The 20,543-nt window shown below is 32.0% G+C and overlaps 1 protein-coding gene across 1 annotated transcript in view; it reads left to right on the plus strand.

The window, feature by feature from the left end:
* Positions 1–20,543, plus strand: part of nmo (serine/threonine-protein kinase nemo) — a 497,113-nt gene that overhangs the window by 402,453 nt on the left and 74,117 nt on the right. The window contains exons 7-8 of the mRNA XM_023391687.2: positions 2,694–2,882; positions 2,958–3,159. Of these exons, the coding sequence (XP_023247455.1) occupies positions 2,694–2,882; positions 2,958–3,159 (391 nt within the window). The remainder of the gene's footprint in view (positions 1–2,693; positions 2,883–2,957; positions 3,160–20,543) is intronic.

A 20,543-nucleotide genomic window follows, 5' to 3' on the forward strand; every position in this document is an offset into this window, starting at 1 on the left:
AATTTATGCTCAAAAGAACCGTATGTTCTTTACGCCATAAAATAGTTGTTAGCCCTAAAAATCCGTTGAGTAGTACTTTCGCAACTTATGGTAAATAAAAAGGGCCTTTTTTTAGAACTGTGAAGATTGAAGAGTGACGACAAATGTATCGTAACAATTTTTTCCTTGTCCCAAAACTTTCTACCTATTTTAAAAGCTGAAAAATATATATAATAACTGTCTGGGTTATAATGGAAATCTGATCTCTTACTTAACGGACTCTTTATCCGTCGGATTTTAACGCTGCCGTTTCAATCTCAATGACTGTTTTGTGTCACTTTCTTAACTCTTTAAATTGTGTACATTTGAAGCATTCAAAGCTTTCTCCCTAATTGCCTTCTTGCAAGTGTAGGAACTGTTAAAACTTTTGTGAGCCCAAAGGGCTGCTTTTTCGCCAACTTTGTTAAGTTGCAATATGTTTATTGGCAAAGTAATTCGACTTTTAGTGGCTCTAAAAAAGACCAGTGAGCTTAACTATTTCTTGACTGAAGTTTCCAGAAAACGTGACTTTCTGGATACCTCAGGGTGGTCTTCTCTGGCCTGCTGATGTTGCACCAGGCTCTTTCAGCAGAGACCTTGGAGGAGAACGGTTAATTTTTTTTTAATGCTTAAAGTCGAGAGAATAGTTAGTGTTTTGGATTCCTAGTCTCTTGAAGAACAATTCTGTTTGTGACTTCTGCCTGTTAATGACTGACTTGATCTGTTAGTGGGTAGCTTGATATAGTCTTTTGATGGACGAATTTTTGTCTGAAATTGTTGTAAATATATATTTGTTAACAAAGTAGTTTAACATTAGATGACCCTAAAAAGAATCAATGAAAGTAATGTTGGTTGAGTGAACGTAAAGACTGCAGGGCCAGTTGTGATACTTCCAGTCACTCCTTATTATTATTTCTAATGTTGGAAAGCCAGGTATGTAGCTTGAGTCGTACCCTCGGAGTCTTGGTATACAGAGAGCGTGCTGGAGAGAGGTACGCTGCTGGCATAAGAATATTTCGTCTTTGGGTCATTTTCCGGATAACCAACCACTCACCGATGGTTTGGAAAGTGGGCCTGGAGAATATCTGCTTCGTAGATATGTTATTTGGACAAACAACTGAGGAGAAGACTAACGGAATTTCCAGATGATGTGGCTGCTAAAACTCATCAGGGTTATTTTTTCTTGCTTGCTGTTGTAGCAAAAAGTGTTTTGGCTGGACGTTTTCAGATATTATGCTGGAGATTTTTGCGTTTAGAGTGCGTATTCTTTTGTGATGTTTGATAGTCTTAGCGATTCGGGGTGAAATTCGACGTCAGTCGTTTGTTTTTTAAATAAGGGTGATGTTAGTAGCTGGGTTACCTAACTGCACGACTAACAACTTTGTTCTTTATGAACTGCTGCTAAACAATTGTGGTAATCGATCATTTGCTCGGAGATATTATTACCAGGCTCACTTGTTTTGACTGAGGGTGGCTAAGATTTTACTTCGACGCCACGTGGTGGATCACACTGAATTAATGTTGAAAGGTTGCGTAATTTTTTAAAAACATTGAGCTGGTTTATTTCCATTGTTATTAATTGTTTTTAAGATGAAAACTATACGAAATCCATCTAGAAAGCCTCAAGAATTAGTATGCAAAATTTTAGCAAAGTTGGCAAAGTAGTTTTTGGGGTTAGTGATCACATTGATTACAATGGTTTTTAAAATCTTGCTTCATATTAGTGGGATAGAATCTTCTACTAAACAATTTTTGTATAAATTTTAGATATTGCACCTTAAATACATTGATTAAATCATTAATTTAACAAAGAGCTTTGGGGGGTCACTGTACATGTACTTACATATATTAACATGTGATAAGGTTCCTCGTAACATTTTGCATCTACTCATATCATGGGAAAACCTATGTAAGCTACTACGATATGTACACAAAGGATTGTAGTACAGCTAATTTTTTTTTCTGTTTACTTATCGCTTTTATAAATAAATTTTAGTAAACAGCATCTTTCTTTTATCTTATAAAACAAATCATACTTGTTTGTTATTTATTTGACGTATAAGGTGCTTCTATTGGTATTAAATAGTTAGTTGTTTTAAGGTGGTTGACTTCCTTTAGGCGAGAGAAGGGTCAGACTTTGTGCCTTTTTTAGGTTACGAATGTGTGTGCATGTCCTGTTGTTTAACATTAAGTTGCATTTACACTCAAAATTATTTATTAATAACTTTTTTACGAGCATTTGAAAGGTGTGATTATGATATGTAATTATGAGACAGATATTAATTTACTGTTGACTACAGTCTTACACAAACCTAACAGTTAATCGTACTGAAATTTTTTATTATTAGAGTCACTTTTAACAGTCTCTAAATTATTGACATCTCATACAAAGACGTATGTCAAATTGATAAAATTTGTCTCAATAATTTCTCAGTGTGTAAGCATCCAAGGTAAATGAAACTTTACATAAATATTTTGATACATTTTTGAAGTTCTACACAAATTTGTGTTTCAACCTGACTGTCAATCACTTGAGGTAGTCAACCTCTTTCAGTTTCTACATAATAATGGTCAAACGTAATTATTTAATAATACATATTTGTTTTTTACGCTATTAAAATATATTAAAATGCTTGATTACTTATAAATTTATTTGTTCATGTATATTCAAAAAGTTGGAGTTAATAACAGAACTCCTTGGGACACCCACAATTGAAGATATGAAGTACGCATGTGAAGGTGCAAAATCTCATATGCTTCGTCGAGCACCTAAACCGCCAGCTTTGACAGCTTTATATACTCTAAGTAGTCAAGCAACTCATGAAGCTGTTCATCTATTATGCCAAATGCTTGTTTTTGATCCTGTAAGTAAATAATTTTACGCTTTTAAAACAACAACCGTATTATAATTATCACTTATAAGTTTTCGTATTTGACAGGATAAGCGGATAACAATAGGTAATGCATTAGCGCATCCTTATTTAGACGAAGGAAGACTCAGATATCATTCGTGCATGTGTAAATGTTGTTACACATCAAATACTGCTGTAAGACAATATACAACAGACTTTGAACCTGTCACCCCCCATTTTTTTAGCGATGTTTGGGAGAAAAAACTTATTAATATCCAGCAAGTAAAAGGTAAAAATATATGTTCAAAAATAATGTAATAAGTGTGTTGCATCTCTTTGTATGCTTAAAGTATACTGCATTGTAGTATTTATAGAGAAAGGCAGGGCGTAAAGCGTGTATCAGTAAAAAAAAAAAAAAAAAAAAAAAAAAATACTAGTTGATAGACTGATCACTGCTACTGAACAAAAAACTGGTAAAAATGTCCTTTGCCATTTGCATGATTGGTTTTTGTAAGTTACAAAAATGATATAAAAATGGCTTGGTTTGCCCACTTATTGACATACCGGGTGAGGCATACCTAGCCCGCATATGAATTTCCATTATTTTTATTTAGAAAATTTCTTTGGATAGGGGTGAATCAATGACCTTGATAAAAAATATAATCCTGAAAGAAATCACAAATGCACAATGTCCAAACATTCATTCTTTGAATTGCAAAACTGTAAAGATTTAATTATTACATTTTTTAATTTTTTAATCCAAGGTTGTCTCCTCACTTTTATGCCAAACACCTTTGTGGCCTCTTTTTCAATCCGAAAGGCCAACAACAGTTGACCTAGTTCTTACTAGGATGAAACCGATGGTGAATTCTTTCTGAGATGTGACCACCTAGGGTACTATTATTTGTTTAGCGTCACTCATTTTTGGTTTCATTCGGAGACCTACCCTAGATTTTTGATTGAGGTTTTTTTCTCAGCGTTTAGGTCCATAAGAACTATTTTGTTTTATTCCAACCACCCGTTGGTACATGCTTAAACCGCTGGAGCGCCTTAAAAACAGACACCCACGGAAAGTTTTCCTCCATCTACCACCCAGAGTAACGCGCCCTACAGGCTGACTGCCTCTGCTTGGGGTTTGTTATTGGAGTGAAACTTTTTACATTGGACCGTGAATAGCCGTGAGAGGAAATGCGTTACGAAAAAACGTTGCAACTCACCCGGCGACCTAAGCCCTCTCCTTGATCTCCTCTCTTACACACTCCCTTCCGCTCTGTCTCTCTCTTTTTTGCAGCACGCGCCACTCTACTGTCTACCCCTTTGTCTCTCTCTCTTTCTTTTTCTCTCTCTCTCTCACACACACACATATACGCTGCGCGCTTCCACCCCCTCACTCTGGTACTACACACACATACGCGCACACACACACACATATATATATATAGTCAGAGTCTTGTATATATGTGGGGCATTCTTTCTCAACTGGACACCCCATCCTCTCTGGAATTTGTTAGTCTCCAAAATATTGTCCAGCAGTGCAAATGAAAGCTTGGAACCTCTTCTTTCATATGCTGTCTGGCCAAATTCGTACAACTTATTTTAAGGCACAATATAGCGGCTTCGTAATGTGGCTTAGTTTATTAACAGAGCCAATATTATTTTGAGATTTTTCTTCAACCGACTTTTCATAGTGACTCACGTTTCAATAAGCCTAGGCATAAGTGATACATAAAATAATAAAAAATATTAGATCCAATATGGCGCCAAACTATAATCAGTGGTGCAAAAATTATTTTAAAATCATTATTCAACTCAGTTATTATTGTCATTTGAAGCCGCTATATTGTGTCGAAAAATGAGTTGTACGAATTTGACCAGATTGCATTGGAAAGTACAGATTCCAAGCTTTCATTTGCACTGCTGGACAATATTTTAGAGACTAAGGCTGCGTATACATGGAGTCCCGAACTTCCAGGACCAGCCATAAGCCCGTGTGAGTGCGAGTAAGAAGCAAGAACAAATACTCTCCTTGTCGCACTCACACGGGCTTATAGCTGGTCCTGGAAGTTCGGGACTCCATGTATACGCAGCCTTACGAATTCTGGAGAGGATGGGGTGTCCGGTTGAGAAAAAATTCTCCATCTATATATATATATATATATATATATATATATATATATATATATATATATATATATATGGGTCATTCCATGTAAACGTGGAATGACGAAAGAATTTTTTTTTCCGAAACATAGAGGAATCAATAGTGCTTGCCAAGAAAACATTACAGGAATTTTTTCATATTTTTTAACCCACACCGTTACCGTCTGTAGCCGTCACAAATTTCAGACTTTTATCTAGACTCTTCAATTGCGATTTTTTTGGATAAATTGGTGCAAATCGGAAAAATTTGTCAAAATAGTATTTTGTTAGTATTTTTTCCGTAGAATACGATAAAACTTTTTTTAATTTCAAAGGGGGTGGCTTTCACCCTTTTTGGGGGGGTTAAAGGTTTAAATCTCGATTTTCGTAAAGTATGCCATGATAAGTTTTTTTTTTTTCCTTAATGTTCCTTTATTCATCTTTTTTATTTTATATTTAGTTAATAATGGGTATCGACTCAGAAGAGGCCCAAAATAGGGCCCAAACGTAAAAATCCATGGCTTTACTGCTGTATCTCGGTATAAAAAGTTGTTAAAAAAAAACTATTGTACAGTCTAAAGTTTTTGAGATCGCTGATTGCGAATCTTAAGTCAGATTTTCAAAATTCAAAATGGCGGATCCAATATGGTTACCAACAATTTCAAAATTTTTAAATTTTAAAAATTATAAAACATCATGATATTTCACGCAAAATTTTACGTGTAACATGTACTTTTAAAAATTTTTTTCAAAATTCCACTTAGAGCGAAAAAATAATTGAATAGAAAGTATTCCATTGTTTTGTATCCTTTCTAGGTAGGCAAACAAAAGTTTTAAAACTTTTACTTAAAATTACTATGTATATAAGAAAATTAATATTTTTAATAAACGCAGACATACAGTACATATCCTAAATTCTAAGCTTCTTTACCCTGCAACCTCAGGGACAGCAAGTTGATAATATTTATTATATTAGAATTATTAACTCGCTGTTCTCCTCATTACTAGGTTAGAAAGCTTTTGGCTTAGGTTATGTTGTTATTCGATCAATAGTTCATTTAATTAAAACATGATCTACTTATTAACTATGTAATCAACTTGCTAACACTGGGTTACTGGGTTCAAAAGCTTGGGGTATAAGTTACTTTATTATTTAATCATTGAATTTTTCAAGTAATGTATGATTAAGTCTTTATTATATGGGTAGTTATAGGAACCGGAGGTTTTTTTTTTAAATCTCATTCCAGTAAAGTTTTTCACCACGATAAATAGGAGAAAAATAGTAGGAATGTTATGTATAACTTTTGGAAAAAATCGGTGCTTAGCAACATGGCTAAAAAAATTCGGAAAGGTGCTGAAAACAAGTTTTTTGTAAAAAAAGTGCTGAAACTTAAAGAAAATCGAAAAAAAAGATACGGCCGCTTATAACGCTTAAAAAGATACAAAAAATAAGTTTTAAACAATTAAACCGAACAATAACTTTTTGCGTAAGCAATTAAAAACAGCGAAAAATTTCGATTTTTTGAGAATCAATTACTCCACGTGTATTAATTGTAGAAAAATCTTCTAAGGCTCGAATTGCAGGGTTGTTAGTCTTTTATTCATAGTTTTTTTTTTATTCCAAGAATCTTATAACTTTTCGCGAAAATCAAGAAAATGTAAAAACAGGTGCTTCAGAAAAATTTCTGCCAATCGCTGAAAATCTACCGTACAGTGAATTTACGCATATCTATGTGTAAACAAAGACTTACTCTACACACGTATTGAAAAACAACAAGATGCACATATATACTTTGCCTCTAGTATATTTACAGTTGTTGTTTTCTCTTCCTTTCTCCGTTCTCCATACCTACACCTCAGCTCAAATAAGCGCATCGGTTTAGTCGTAGCGTATAAACATTTATACCTATAATATGTATATATATTTAATAAGTATGTATGTATCTACGCTACGACTACACCGATGCGTTTGCTCAAGCTAATGTGTAGGTATGGAGAAAGGAGAAAGGAAGAGACGCATACATAAATTTTTTTAGCCCCTCCACAGACCCCCCATGAATAAGCTTAAATTTCGACAGTTTTTACCTTTAAATCGAGATTTCTCTTTTTTTTTTAACCCCGCATAGCCCCTTCACAGCCCCCACACATTTTTACTTGTCACCCTACAGACCCCCACACTATTTTTCTTGTCTCCCAAAGCCTTTCCACACCATTTTTCTTGTCCCCTTACAACTTTTTTCATTCAGTATCAATTACCCTGTTAACAGCAAATATTAATTTTACTTCGTTTTAAAAATTATTATTTTCATCTATTTTTCCACACCGCCAAGAAAACAAATAGATAGACTTTATACATATTGATGAAACATAAAATTATTGTTCAATTATGTAATTATGTTAATGAATAATTAAGTAAAAATCGTTATATAATGATTATCAAATTGTTGAAACTCATTAATAAGTGTAAGGTTCATGGTGCATTCAACTTTTTTTGTGTTACTATTATTTTGAAACAATGTTACATTCATTATTTCTTATATGTTTATATATAACATTATACAACTACATATACAAATTAGAACGTAACATAATTATCAATTAAAAATAATCGTGGAAGTATCGCCTAATTTAAAAAGATTACATGTTAAATAACTTACTAAATTTAGCTCTATCATAACCATAAAGAGACAAAACTCCTGGCACCCAATCATAAATTTAAATAATATTTATAATGATACACATGCATACTTTATTTTTTATTTCGAAAATATTTTTCAGTGTTACATAAATCGCTTAACGTTATGTCTACTACTTCCTTTGCTTTTTTTGAAATCATTGAAGCCTTATCTCAAATAATTATATCAACTTCTCTTAATTTTTTTTCATCGGACTTAAATTCTGAAAATACACTCTCTACATTATTAAGATGTAAAGGAAGTCTAAAAGTCTATGACTGGTCATCGTGTTTAGGAGCAAAATTAATGCTATGCCAGTCCATGCCATTGAGATGTTTTTTTTTATTTTGAGAAATAAAAAAATTAATTAACGATTAATATAAGAAAGTTTTTTTCGGTCCTCCGGGACAATCTATAAAGAAAATTTTTTTGTTCGCAAACAACATGAAATATATTTTTCTGGTCATTATTCAATTTTTTATACATCGAGTCAAACATTTTTTTACCGAAACGTACTTCATCATCTATATCTTCTTTTTTACTCTCTTTTTTTTTAGTGTAGGTAAATTAAAGCTTTTACATGATTTATTCTCTGATTATAAGATTTGGTTAAAATGTAAAAGTGCTAAATTATCTTTATTATTACCCAAGCCCTCCGTAAAAAGTTCTTTGTATTTATTCCATATTTTATCACCTTGAACGTTTTCTGAAATTAAAAACCAAGCAAGAAACTGTCTTAATTAATATGGAAACATAACAGCAATTGCTGCTTTAAAAATATCATCGATTTTTTCATCATTGTCTATTAAACCCATTGCAATTGCAGTCTCTTTAAAAGTTTTATAAGTTATTCTTTTATATGTTCTTATATCTTTGAACGCTGTCAAACCAGTTACTTTATTTAATACAAATTAAAAAAAAAAGTCTTTCATGATGTTCTGGAAATACAATGTTTAATCTACCTATTGCAATGTTTTTTATTGTATTTTTTTTCTCCGTCAAATTTTTAATTTATTATTAAAAATGTAGTATTCTGGAATGTTTAAATACTTTACGGATTTTGCAAAGTCATCATGTTCATTTAACTTGAACCAAAGTGTTAACTGTATCTCGTAGTTTTCTATAACAGTTTCAATATTATTTTTTTCAAAGAACAATTTTTGTTTGTTTTTAAGATGAACAGCTAAATTTGCAACTGTACGACTTCTACCGCAAATTGGGAAGTCTTGTAATCTCCAAGCTGCTTTCATTGGACCTACATATCTAGCATCAACGTAACTACTAATTTCATTAAATATTTCTTTATCTTGGTCTTTTTATTTCTTAATTTTGATGTATGCTCTGTCACTACCTTTATGTGTATAGTTATAAATATGTTTTATGCTTTAAATAGATGCACAGAGTTTGACTTAAATATGACATTTATATTTCCTTAACAAAAATTTATCATACGTTACGACCATTTAATTATCCACCAAAATTTCATCTTTTCTCTAAATTTTATAAACATGTTGTTCAGAAGTATTATTTCTTCTTTTTCATTACCATTCGTCTGAAATGAAGTTACGTTTGTAAAAGATTTGGAAAAATTTTCTGTACTTTTTTTATGAATGCTACAAGGACTTTGTTCTGTATAAGGTCCATAAAGCATGTGTTAAATCACTAATTTCGTGAGCTTCGTATTATCAGAAGAAATTTTTCAGCTGAAATAATTGTTAAGTGACGACTTGCGTGAATGAATAAATATTATATTTTTATTTCGTTTTGTATTATATTTATTCCCATGATAAAATTTCAAGACTCTTATATGAGTCGTATTTAAGGAGAGTCGTTGCCTAACAAAGCTGACTGTGTACTCCGTGACTCTCGGAAGTTTCAAGTGACAACTGAAGCGAGCCGCTAAGCCGAAACACATGAAGTTAGCTAGTACCGGCCCCATAGCAAGTAAGACAAAGATATTTAAACTAAAACCTTGTGCTAGGTGCATTTTTTTGCGTAGCGTCTTAGTTAGTATCTTTCCACCGTTCATCGAGTGTGGTTCCTAACTCTTAATTCAATATTTTGATCTAACTTGTTATAATGCTCGATAAATTCATAGTTACATTGCTTGAAAAATGCATAGTTATTATAGTAATTTATTGTATTGGTAAATAAAATTAAAAGAAAAAAGCATACCTGACTGCGCAGAATACCTAATTTTTTGAAATTAAATAAAGTTAATAATCTCTTCTTCTATGACACTAATCTAAAAGAAGCAGAACTGAGAAATCATATAAAATTTAATAAAAAAAAAAGAAAAGATATGTGGACATTCATAGTTTACAAAGCTTAACGCTCTTTCTCTTTATTTATATTTTTTGCTTTTCCTTTCCCTAATATACAAACGAACAAATAGTTAGACTATCTGGTGTCCCGCAGCCTGTGAAGGAGCGTGAGACTGTAGTTCACAATTTTTGGTTTTGAACCAAAGGCAAAATTAAATGATATTAATTATCATTTAACAAAAAATGGTAGCAGAGCGTGGTTAATGGTCTCTAGCTATTTGTTTTTTTACTACAAGTTCTCTTAGTGCTATTTCTTAAGAATTATTAAACACCATACAAAGAAGCATGTTCATGAATGATGCGTAACACCCTATATAGTTAAGTGTGCGTGGACACGTATGTGCTGTGCCTGTGCGGATAGCTCAGTATGTGCAATACATGGTTATAATTAAAAAAGTAGAAGTGAATAAAAAAAAAACTTAGAAATAATAATACATTCATAAATTTATGGTAAAATAAACAAGAAAAGGTTACTGGTATGAAATGAAATTTAAAAAAAGTAAAGTAAAAATTAAATAATATTGTGTTTTAAATAATAGTAAAAAAAGAAAAAGAAAAAAAAAGATGATCTCGTATACTATACACTTACGAGACAGAACAAATACACTATCCCCATCCTGAACCTGCTAACCAGAGCGGTTCATACCTTTAGTCCTGCTTAAGTAGCGCACATTCTATACCCAAGATCTGCAAACCAGAGCGGTCTTTCTACTCCTACCCTGAATCTGCTAACTGGAGCGGTTTATTCCCATTAGTCCTGCTAAAATAGTAGACACTCTTTACCCTAGATCCGCTACTTAAAGCGATCTATCAAAATAATAAATACGTACACACAAACGTATTCGCACTTAATATTGTTAGTTGTAGGAAAAATATTCTCAAAAATGGAGAAAGGATTTTATATAAGCTAATAATTTCACTTATATACACACAATCGTTCATAAAATAATAAATAATGAAACCTCCGCCACCTAATTTTGCGAGTAATAAAAAAGGTAAAAGAAGTGGTAAAAAATTGTTTGTGCAGGAGCTTATGAGAGAGAAAGATGTTTTAGAAAAACGATTGGAATTAATTAATGATCAAATACAAAATTTCTATAACTTACACGAATTAAATACTGAATTATCGAAAAGTAAAATTAATAATTTTAAAACAGAAATCAATCGATAATTAGTCAGAATAAACAAGTCGATTATCTTTGCGGAAAGGAAACTCGCAAAATTAAAAGAAGGAAGATAATAAAAAGTCTGGAAATTAACTAAAATTTACTAATAATTCGAGACTTCTTATAATTTTTCCCTTCCTTATTCATGATTCATAGGCACATAAATTGCGCGTTGCACATACAGAACACTCAATATTATCCTGTATTAGGTCGTAGTGCATATATTTTAGTAATGTATAACCATAGTAAATAAAAAAAAAGACCCAAGACCTTATATAAGCAAGCATATCAGTACTGAATTAAAACATACAGTATAATTGGCATTAAGGTGTCAGCGCTTACATTGTCAGATGCTCGCATAAATGCGTAGAAATACAAACACAGATCCATACACTGTTAACAATACGTTTACTAAACAGTGGTCGAAAGTAGATACAGTAACAGCATATTTGAGTGTGCTAGAAGGTGAATACTTTTATTCAACGCAGAGAGAGAGAGTTTTTAATCACACATTACATTACAGTGGCGCAGCAATTACGATACATAGCTGCACAGGCCATATAAGAAATCCCTGCGCCATATTCTTACTTGCTTAAAGCAGATGATATCATACAAGCGTGCTTGATTACACTCTCTCACTTTAGTTTCCGGGCATACACATAGTACAATTATCGTTCCGTCGGCAGACGTATACCTATAAAAATTAAAGCAAACTCATTGCGCGTGTATTCGCCAAACAAACGCTCATATTAGAGACACATATGTATATACACACATAGGAATATTCAAAAGTACTTGAAGAGCGAGAACCGGCGTGAAGAGCAGCTTTTTCTGAGTCAAAATTCGTTTACAGACAATTATTCGTTAAGTAAATGAATTTATAAAAGTGCTTCTATTTAGCGTGTTTCGACCAAAAATTTCAATGGCGCGGGCTGCTATGAAGTGCGTTGTCATTGTTATCGGCAACATAGCAATGAACCTGTAGGTCGGTAAACAAAGTCTAAAGAGATAACCTAGTGGGCAAGAGATGGCGCTTAGATGCGATGAAATTAGTAAAAATGCGTAGCTGTAAAGTTATTGAAAGGAGGTGAAGAGCTGAGTATTAGAAACGTAAAATAGATAAATAACTGCACAAAAAAGTTATTTAGTTTAGCCAAGATATTTTTGTCGAATCATTATTATTATAAGCATCATATGAAATAAAATTCATTATAATGATGATAATGATGATAATAAACATTATGATAAATATAGTCAGAGTAGTAAAAGTACAATTATAAACAATACTAGTAATAACAATAATAAATGTAATAAATACTTATAATGAGAATAATTACTTAATAAACTTGAGCGGCTATCAAGCTGTACTTGAGAGGCACTAAAGTAACAATTGTGGAGCGGTACATCGGCTGCATTTAGGTGGCATGTAAACAACTGTACTTGGAAGGGAAGATATTAACGGCACTTGGGTGGTTCTTAAGCAGTACTTAAGTAGCGATACTTCGGCGATACTTGGGTGGCACTAACGCAACTGAATCGAAACCATCCACATCGGTACGTGCCAGGGACTTGGCCTAGACGACGAGCCTACAAGCATAACGTTGTTCATTCCAGAAGGGACAAATTGCTACATCACACTCATGCTCGATAATGGTGCCGCCACAAGTCTGATTTAATTAGATCAGTTGTACCCATATTTACGTGTAGAGACTAGTGAAATTATTAATCTTACCGGAATAACATCCCACCCAGTTTTAACTAAAGAAACAACGTATATGACTATACAAGGAAAAGCTGCAATTTTCCATGTGATCCCTAACGATTTTCCGATCAAAATTGGCGGTTTATTGGGTCAAAACTTTAGTAAAGAACAATCAGCCACATTATCGTATTATCACGATTGTAAAGTATTAGATGATAATGTAATGAACCCTTTTCCTTTTTTAAAAACTCTTGATGAAATAGAGTGATTGTAAAGGGATGGAAAAGAACAAAAAAGCAATAAAATTGAAGAAACAAGCACAGGAAAATCAAATTTTCGCTACCACTCTTACTACTAACAAAGAGACAGAGAGCCTTAGGGATAAAATTGACCAACCAAAAATTCTATGATAAATACATCGTAGGTCCACCCGAAAGGTCAAATATACCTAAATAGAAAAAATTTGAAGACACAAAAGCTGATTCTCATTTTCGAGATGAATTTAATGAATTGATTTTATCAGGAATGTGTGATAATTTTATGAAGCCCATTAATAGTTAAAGTGATGAGAGAGGGATACACAGTGTAAATAACGAATTAAACGACCAAGATACACTCCAATTCCATGCCATTAAACAGAGTAAAAATGCACCTAGTGTAGAACAACATTGCCTTAATGAGGAACGAAAAATTACTAATTAACTAATACACCAAATATACGATCAAGGCTTGAACACGTCAAGTAGTAAGAATTAATTTAATTATTACTAATTTAACTGATGGATACTTACCACGAGTCGACGTAGAGCATGATGATGTATATTTAGGAGAAGCAATAGTAAAAAATAAAAAGGATCAATGCAATATAATGGCGATAAACACTAATGAAGATGATATAACGATTGAAATAGATCCAAGAGAAATTCTACCCTTCGAATATATTGCACCTGAATCCGATACCGAAACTAGTAGTGAATATGAAAGACCACTTATCGAAAACAAACAAGAAATAATAAAAAACCTAAAAGAATTTGTGCGTACTGGTTATTTAAACTTGTAATAATGAGACCAAATTTATAGACTAATTTCCGAATTTTCAGAAATCTTCTTGTTACCAGAAGACCCCTTACCCTGTAATAATCTTGTTGCACATGAAATCCCGACGGAAAATAGTATTCTTATTAACACTAAACACTATTGTTATCCACCGGTATATTGAAAAGTTTTAGAAGAGCACGTAGCAAAAAACTTAATGATGGTATAATTGAGCCTTCGTCATCACCGTTTAATTCACCCCTCTGGATTGTTCCAGACGGATGTTCGAAGGTTTGAAAAATGTACCTGCCACGTTCCAACGACTAATGGATCTCATATTAAGAGGTTTTTTAAATGTTGAAATGTTAACGTATTTAGATGACATAATTATTTAAGCAAAAGATCTAATAGATAATGATCGTAAAGTTAGGTTACTTTTCAACCGGTTAAGATTAGCGAATATGGTACTCCAGCCAGATAAAGTTGAGTTTTTACGGAAAGAAGTAATATTTCTTGGGCATATAGGAAGTCAACGAGGAATTGAACAAGACCGTTAGAGAACCAGAATACAGGCCGTAAGAGAATTTCCCTAACCAAAAACTATGAAAAATATTTGAAAGTTTTTAGGATTAGCAGGATACTATAGACGCTTTATTAAAGATTTTTCAAAAATAGCTAAGCCATTATCAGATTTATTAAGAAAGCGAGAAAAATTTTTATGGACTGGAGTGCAAAAAAAGAATTTTCAAACGCTAAAAGCGAATACCGGAGTGGTATTAAGTCAAGAAAAAGATGGGTTTGACCATCCTGTCGCCTATCTTTCAAGAAATCTAAAGAAAGCTAAAATAAATTATTCTACGCCTAAAAAGGAATGCTTAGCAGCACTATACGCAATGCATCATTTTCGTTCGTATTGATTAGGAAATAGATTCGTTCTTGTAGCTGATCATGAGCCCTTGAATTGGATGCATACCAGAAAAGATCCGAGTCAGCGTTTAACGTGCTAGTTATTTAAATTGACTAATTATGAATACACTTTTAAATACAAACCAGGAAGACTCAATACCAACGCTGATGCATTATCTTGAAACCCAGTAGGACCATTTCTTTACGCGGAAAACAATATAAATAATGGATTACCATTACTAAAAGTTATGATGATGGGTCGAAAGAAATAAGAGGAAAAGGGCAAAACAGAATAACAAAGTCAGAGAAAAGGAATAGTAAGAACATTTAATTCAATAACGATTAAACCTAAAGCATTGCCAGAAACCTTGAAGGAGACAGTAGAAGTAATAAAACCTAGAAGTATGACTAAATCAAAAACAAATGGACCTCAATTAGCCAGGGGCCGTGGATGACCCCTTGGTTCCAAAAACAAATAATGGACGGCCCAAGTTAGATCATAGTGTGATTGCTCAAAGGACTCGAACGAAAAAATTTCTACAACCACAGACATCATCTATATCTCGACTGAGTATATTAAGAAATGTCACTAAAATTACATCAAAAGGTTATAGCTCATGTTCAAAAGTGAATTTTTCGAAATCAATAGCCTCAACATCACACGCTAGTGATACGAGTACAGAAACCACCGCAATGAATCCTAGTAGTTCCACAAATGAGGAAATCCCACAGTTACCAGTCAGAGATATAATTAACCTTGATGCATCGTCAAGGATAAGTATGTTTTTCGAGCACGATCCGAGTGACACTGAAGAATCATCAGAGGAAGATACACAACCACCAGTATATGACCCTAGACGAAGTGGATTACAGCAAGAATTAACTGAAACGGATGCAGACTCACATACGGATACTGACTTAGACTCAGACGCAACAAATACTGAAATCTCTGTTACACCCACTTTACTCAGTGAAGGTTCAAATGACGACGTCTTTAAAGATTAACCTAAAACTATGACCAGAAAAATTAATGAGGTTACCCATTAAGAAATACAAAAGTTAACAAAAAAATTTAACCAAAGTCTTCAAGAATACTTAGACAAGTCTAACAACGATGATGAACCCGAGCAAGCTGATACGGATTTTTCATCAGTATCTAGATTTTTTGATGGAGACAAGCTGGATCCTGAAATTCAGGACATAATTATCGAAATGGACACCTATGATCCCGATGATGTTGATGATTCTGTATTAGATGAAAAAATTGCAGATCTATCAAGTCGTACAGCGGACTTTGAGCCCCTATTTAATGGAGATGAAATTTTAAGAAAATGTACAACGAGTGGAAAATTATCAATCAACCCTCGTATTCAAGAAAATACACCCTTGAGTTCTAGCACGCCAACGCACACGAGTACTTCTATTATTACACAAAACAGACGGTCTAAAGGACTGGACTTGGAACGAATAACAGAAGGAACCCCAGCTAACTTGAATGAAAACAACAAACAAATAAACTGCAATGCAAACAAATCAATAAATTCAAGTATTGCACCTGATTTTATGCTACTATCGAATTTATACTCAATCAATCGATACAAACAACAGTACGGAAAGGTGTATGTTAGTCTGAGTGATAGTAGCAGTGATACTGACCACTATGAGAAGGAAAATAGAGCCCAGCTAATGAACAACGTTATTACCACCAAGTATTTTCTTACGTACAAAAGGGACAAAATAGTTTATTTTATTAGCAAGTCACATCTGTCTCAAGACTGTTGAGATCGATAGGTGCACTGGACTTTAATTATTTGAAATCGATGAAACCAAAAGTTGGCCAAGTATTAATAACACCTTATGAAGGACATAATATACTTTTAATCGTTATCCATTAATCATCTACCGATTTAGTAACTTCAGAAAGTCTTACAAAAGCTTTTAAATCACTTTAAAAAATATTGTTGAGACGAAATCTTAAAACTTTCCGAATTTCAAGAAGGGGAGATCTTACAGACAAATTAGAACCTGGATTTATCACAGAAATGTTATTAACAACCTTTAATAAAACAACAACAGATTTGACATTGCTTGATGTGGAACATGAGATTCAAGTGTGGGACGCACCGCCACCCTTAGAACCTAATTCCTCTTAAATCAACACGTAGGATACACATATTACTATTACTACTTACATTTTAAGTTTATCTCACATATCATGAATCACATCGACGTTTACCGTTTTGTGAGACTCCATTTCCTTTTACACAACCCCAAATGTTTCAATCTAACTTGTTATATTGCTCGATAAATTCATAGTCACATTGCTTGAAAAATTCATAGTTATTATTGTAATTTATTGTAAAGGTTAATAAAATTTAAAAAAAATATACCTGACTGTGCATAACATTTTATTCATTGAAATTCAATAAAGTTAATCATCTCAAAAAAAGCAGAACTAAGGAATCATATAAAATTAAATAAAAAAGGAAGAAAAATTTTGTGGACATTTATATTTTACAAAACTTAACGCTCTTTCTCTTTATTTATATTTTCTGCTTTTACTTTCCTTAATATACAAATAAACAAATACATGGACTATCTACTGTCCCACAGCCTGTGAAGGAGCGTGAGATTGTAGTCCACGATCTTTGGTTTTAAACCAAAGGCAAAATTACATGATATTAATTATCATTTAACAATTATTGCATCAATTCGTTCAGGTAAAACAATTTTTTTATTAGGATGCAAAGTTATTAAGATATGTGCATGAGGTAGACCACGTTTTTGAAATTCGATGGTTTGAACGTATGCTAATACTTTCCTGAATATATCGTTTTTAATGATGTCATCCAAAACTGACATTAATTTCAAGTTAAATAGTCTTACAGTTTAGTTTGGAATATTATTTGGTGGCGTATTTCTAAGAAATTTAAAAAAAACTAACTTTAATTACATCCATTTAAGATTGCATGTTACTGTTATAAATTAATCTGGTCCACCACATTTCTCCATTATAGACATTGCATTTTGATCACGTTTCTGCATACATCTTGGGCTTCCAATGTATGCAGATGGGAGTATAAAAAGATTTCAAATTTTTTTCTTTGTCTTGAAATTCTTAGAAATGATGGATGCACTATTAATAATTGAGTCTAATAAACCTTGATAACATTCTATTCTTAAGTTTTTTTTATTATATCTTTAATAATTTAAACGGTTATATTCAACCATAATGTAAGAATAAATAAAAAATTGTTGTGTCAGCCGTCCCTCGTAAAATAATAGATTAAAATTTATTTCATTTGGTCTGTAAGACAGTCTGTAGCAATAATGTCGCATAGTTAGTTTTTCGCTCTTATTTAAGAAGTTTTCAAAATAACCGGTACTTCATCCTAAATCTCCTAAGGGAAAAAATAATGGAAGTACCATGGGATTGATAAAATGAGACAGTTTATTAAAAAACGTTACTTTAGAATAATTATCGGGTAATTCTTTCGGGCATACACAATGATCGAAACTTTTTAGTAGTCCAGAGTCTGAAACTATAATAGCACAGCATTTTGCTGTCAATGGTAGTTTTTCTACATCCGTGATTTAATGTAAATGTTTGCACTTTTTTGCTGTTGAATTTTCTTTTATAATTTTTATTAAAGTTTCGATATGTTTTTTTAAAATTTTACTGTTTTTTATGGATTATAACCTTAGATCAATAACAATTTCATCATCATTATATATATATATAGCTGATTTTTTTTGGTTTTTCATTAAGATCTGAATTAAATGTTCTGTGCAACATAAAAAATTTGTCTTTGATTTTTAATGTTATATAAACCTTTTTCTTTTTGTTTTATTTCTCTAGTTATTAAAGATGCTAAAGTAAACACATCATTGTAGTACCTGATAAGTATTCTAAAATTGTCTAGGAAAGATTCAAAAAAAGGCATGTTAAGACATATTATAAGAAAGTAAGTAAAATTTTAGCATTAAAATTTGATTAAATATTACCATATTAATAAAAATGGTGATATATTATTTTTTCATTTATCTTAGAATTTTGACGAAAGCGTTTTTAAAGAAAAACGAAACCACAAGCAGATTTTATAATATTTTTTGAAATTTATAAGTTAATGCGTTGCTGTTGTGTACTGTTCGTATACAGGATAGTATAATAGTGCTCGATTCCTTCAAAGTATTCAAAAAAACATAGTAAAAATTGTTCTACTTTCTTATTTATCTTTTCATAAGTATACACGTATAGAAAAAAACTTGCATAAAGTATTTAATATCTGAAATTCGAACACCTAACCTTTGAAAACAAGAAAAAATACCGTATCTTGGAAGGGATGCAAAATTGCGTAAAAATAACTATTTTTATGGGTTTACTAAAAGGGAATTACATATTTGAGGTGCACAAATATAGAGAGGTTCGACTATACATAAACGTACTTAATTATTATTTTTTTTTTAATGTACTCCGAAAAGATCGAGTAAAAAAATTTTTGAAAACTTTTTGTCGCGACATAACCTCTTAAAATTCGAAAAACAGTCATATCCCGAATAGAAAGCTAAATAGACTCAAAATAACCATTTATATGGGTTTCCTAAAAGGGGAAATCATTGGACGCGGACAGTAGAAAGAGGTTATACTATGCACAAACATATTTTTAATTTTTTCGTTTTTCGACTGCATCTTAAACAGTACTAATTAAAAAAAATTTTTAATGAGTATAGCATGTTTGAAAAATTAATACGGACTACGGACGTTGCTAAAATCTTCGAAGAATTTTTGTCACGACATAACCTCTCAAAATTAGAAAATCAGTCGTATCTCGAAAGGAAAGCAGATAGACCAAAAATAATTCTACGTATTGAAAATAATTATTGAGGTGCTAGAATACATGTTACATGGATTTATATGAACAATCGTAATAATTTGAAAAACAATAAGTCATATCTCAAAGGCAAAGCTACATTCTACATATCTTATCTATAAATTGATTTATGTTCTTTTCTCTATCATGCAATATAAGAATAATTGTAACGTGACCAAAATATATATTCTTATTATTAAATTGAAGATTAGTAGAAATTAGTTATAAGCGCGGGTAAATTTCAGTATTAAATGACAAATAAAAAACGACTTGAATGAAAAATTACATTTTTACAATGAAAAGAAGTTATATGTCTTTCGTTTTTTTTAATCTCAATTAAATAGAAAAGATTACTTTACCTTTATGGTAGCCAGAATTAAAAAAAATTTTTATTTGTCAGATAAACTGATTCCATCAAGAATTGATTGTATATGTATGATGTCATATCAAATGGACGACGAGTAATTTTAAATAAAAGGAAAATTGTCCCACGTAACAGGAAAAAAGAACCTTTTTTTGGGGCAGCATGGTAAAAACTTTTGTTTTATTCTGCATTAGATGACCAACAATTCGTAGAAGTGATAATACATATATTATAGCAAACATGGAATTACTTAAAATGCGCGAATCACGTGTAATATAACTAGTATGTATAAGTGTATTCATTTTATGCACGTGCGTGCTTCAATATGTAATAATAATAAATTTCTTATTACTTTAATATCGGATTATCGAAGACCTATTAGAATTAGGTGTAATCTGGTTTTTTTAGTTTTTCTTATACCGAGTTTTACTTCTGCTGGAGGTGCTGAGGCCCACACCTAGTCTTTATTGTTAGTGTTATTATTATTGTTG

The sequence above is a fragment of the Copidosoma floridanum genome, unplaced genomic scaffold (assembly GCF_036245765.1).
Source record: "Copidosoma floridanum isolate Cflo_tuat_1 unplaced genomic scaffold, Cflo_Japanese_pri ptg000028l, whole genome shotgun sequence".
NCBI lineage: Eukaryota > Metazoa > Arthropoda > Insecta > Hymenoptera > Encyrtidae > Copidosoma > Copidosoma floridanum.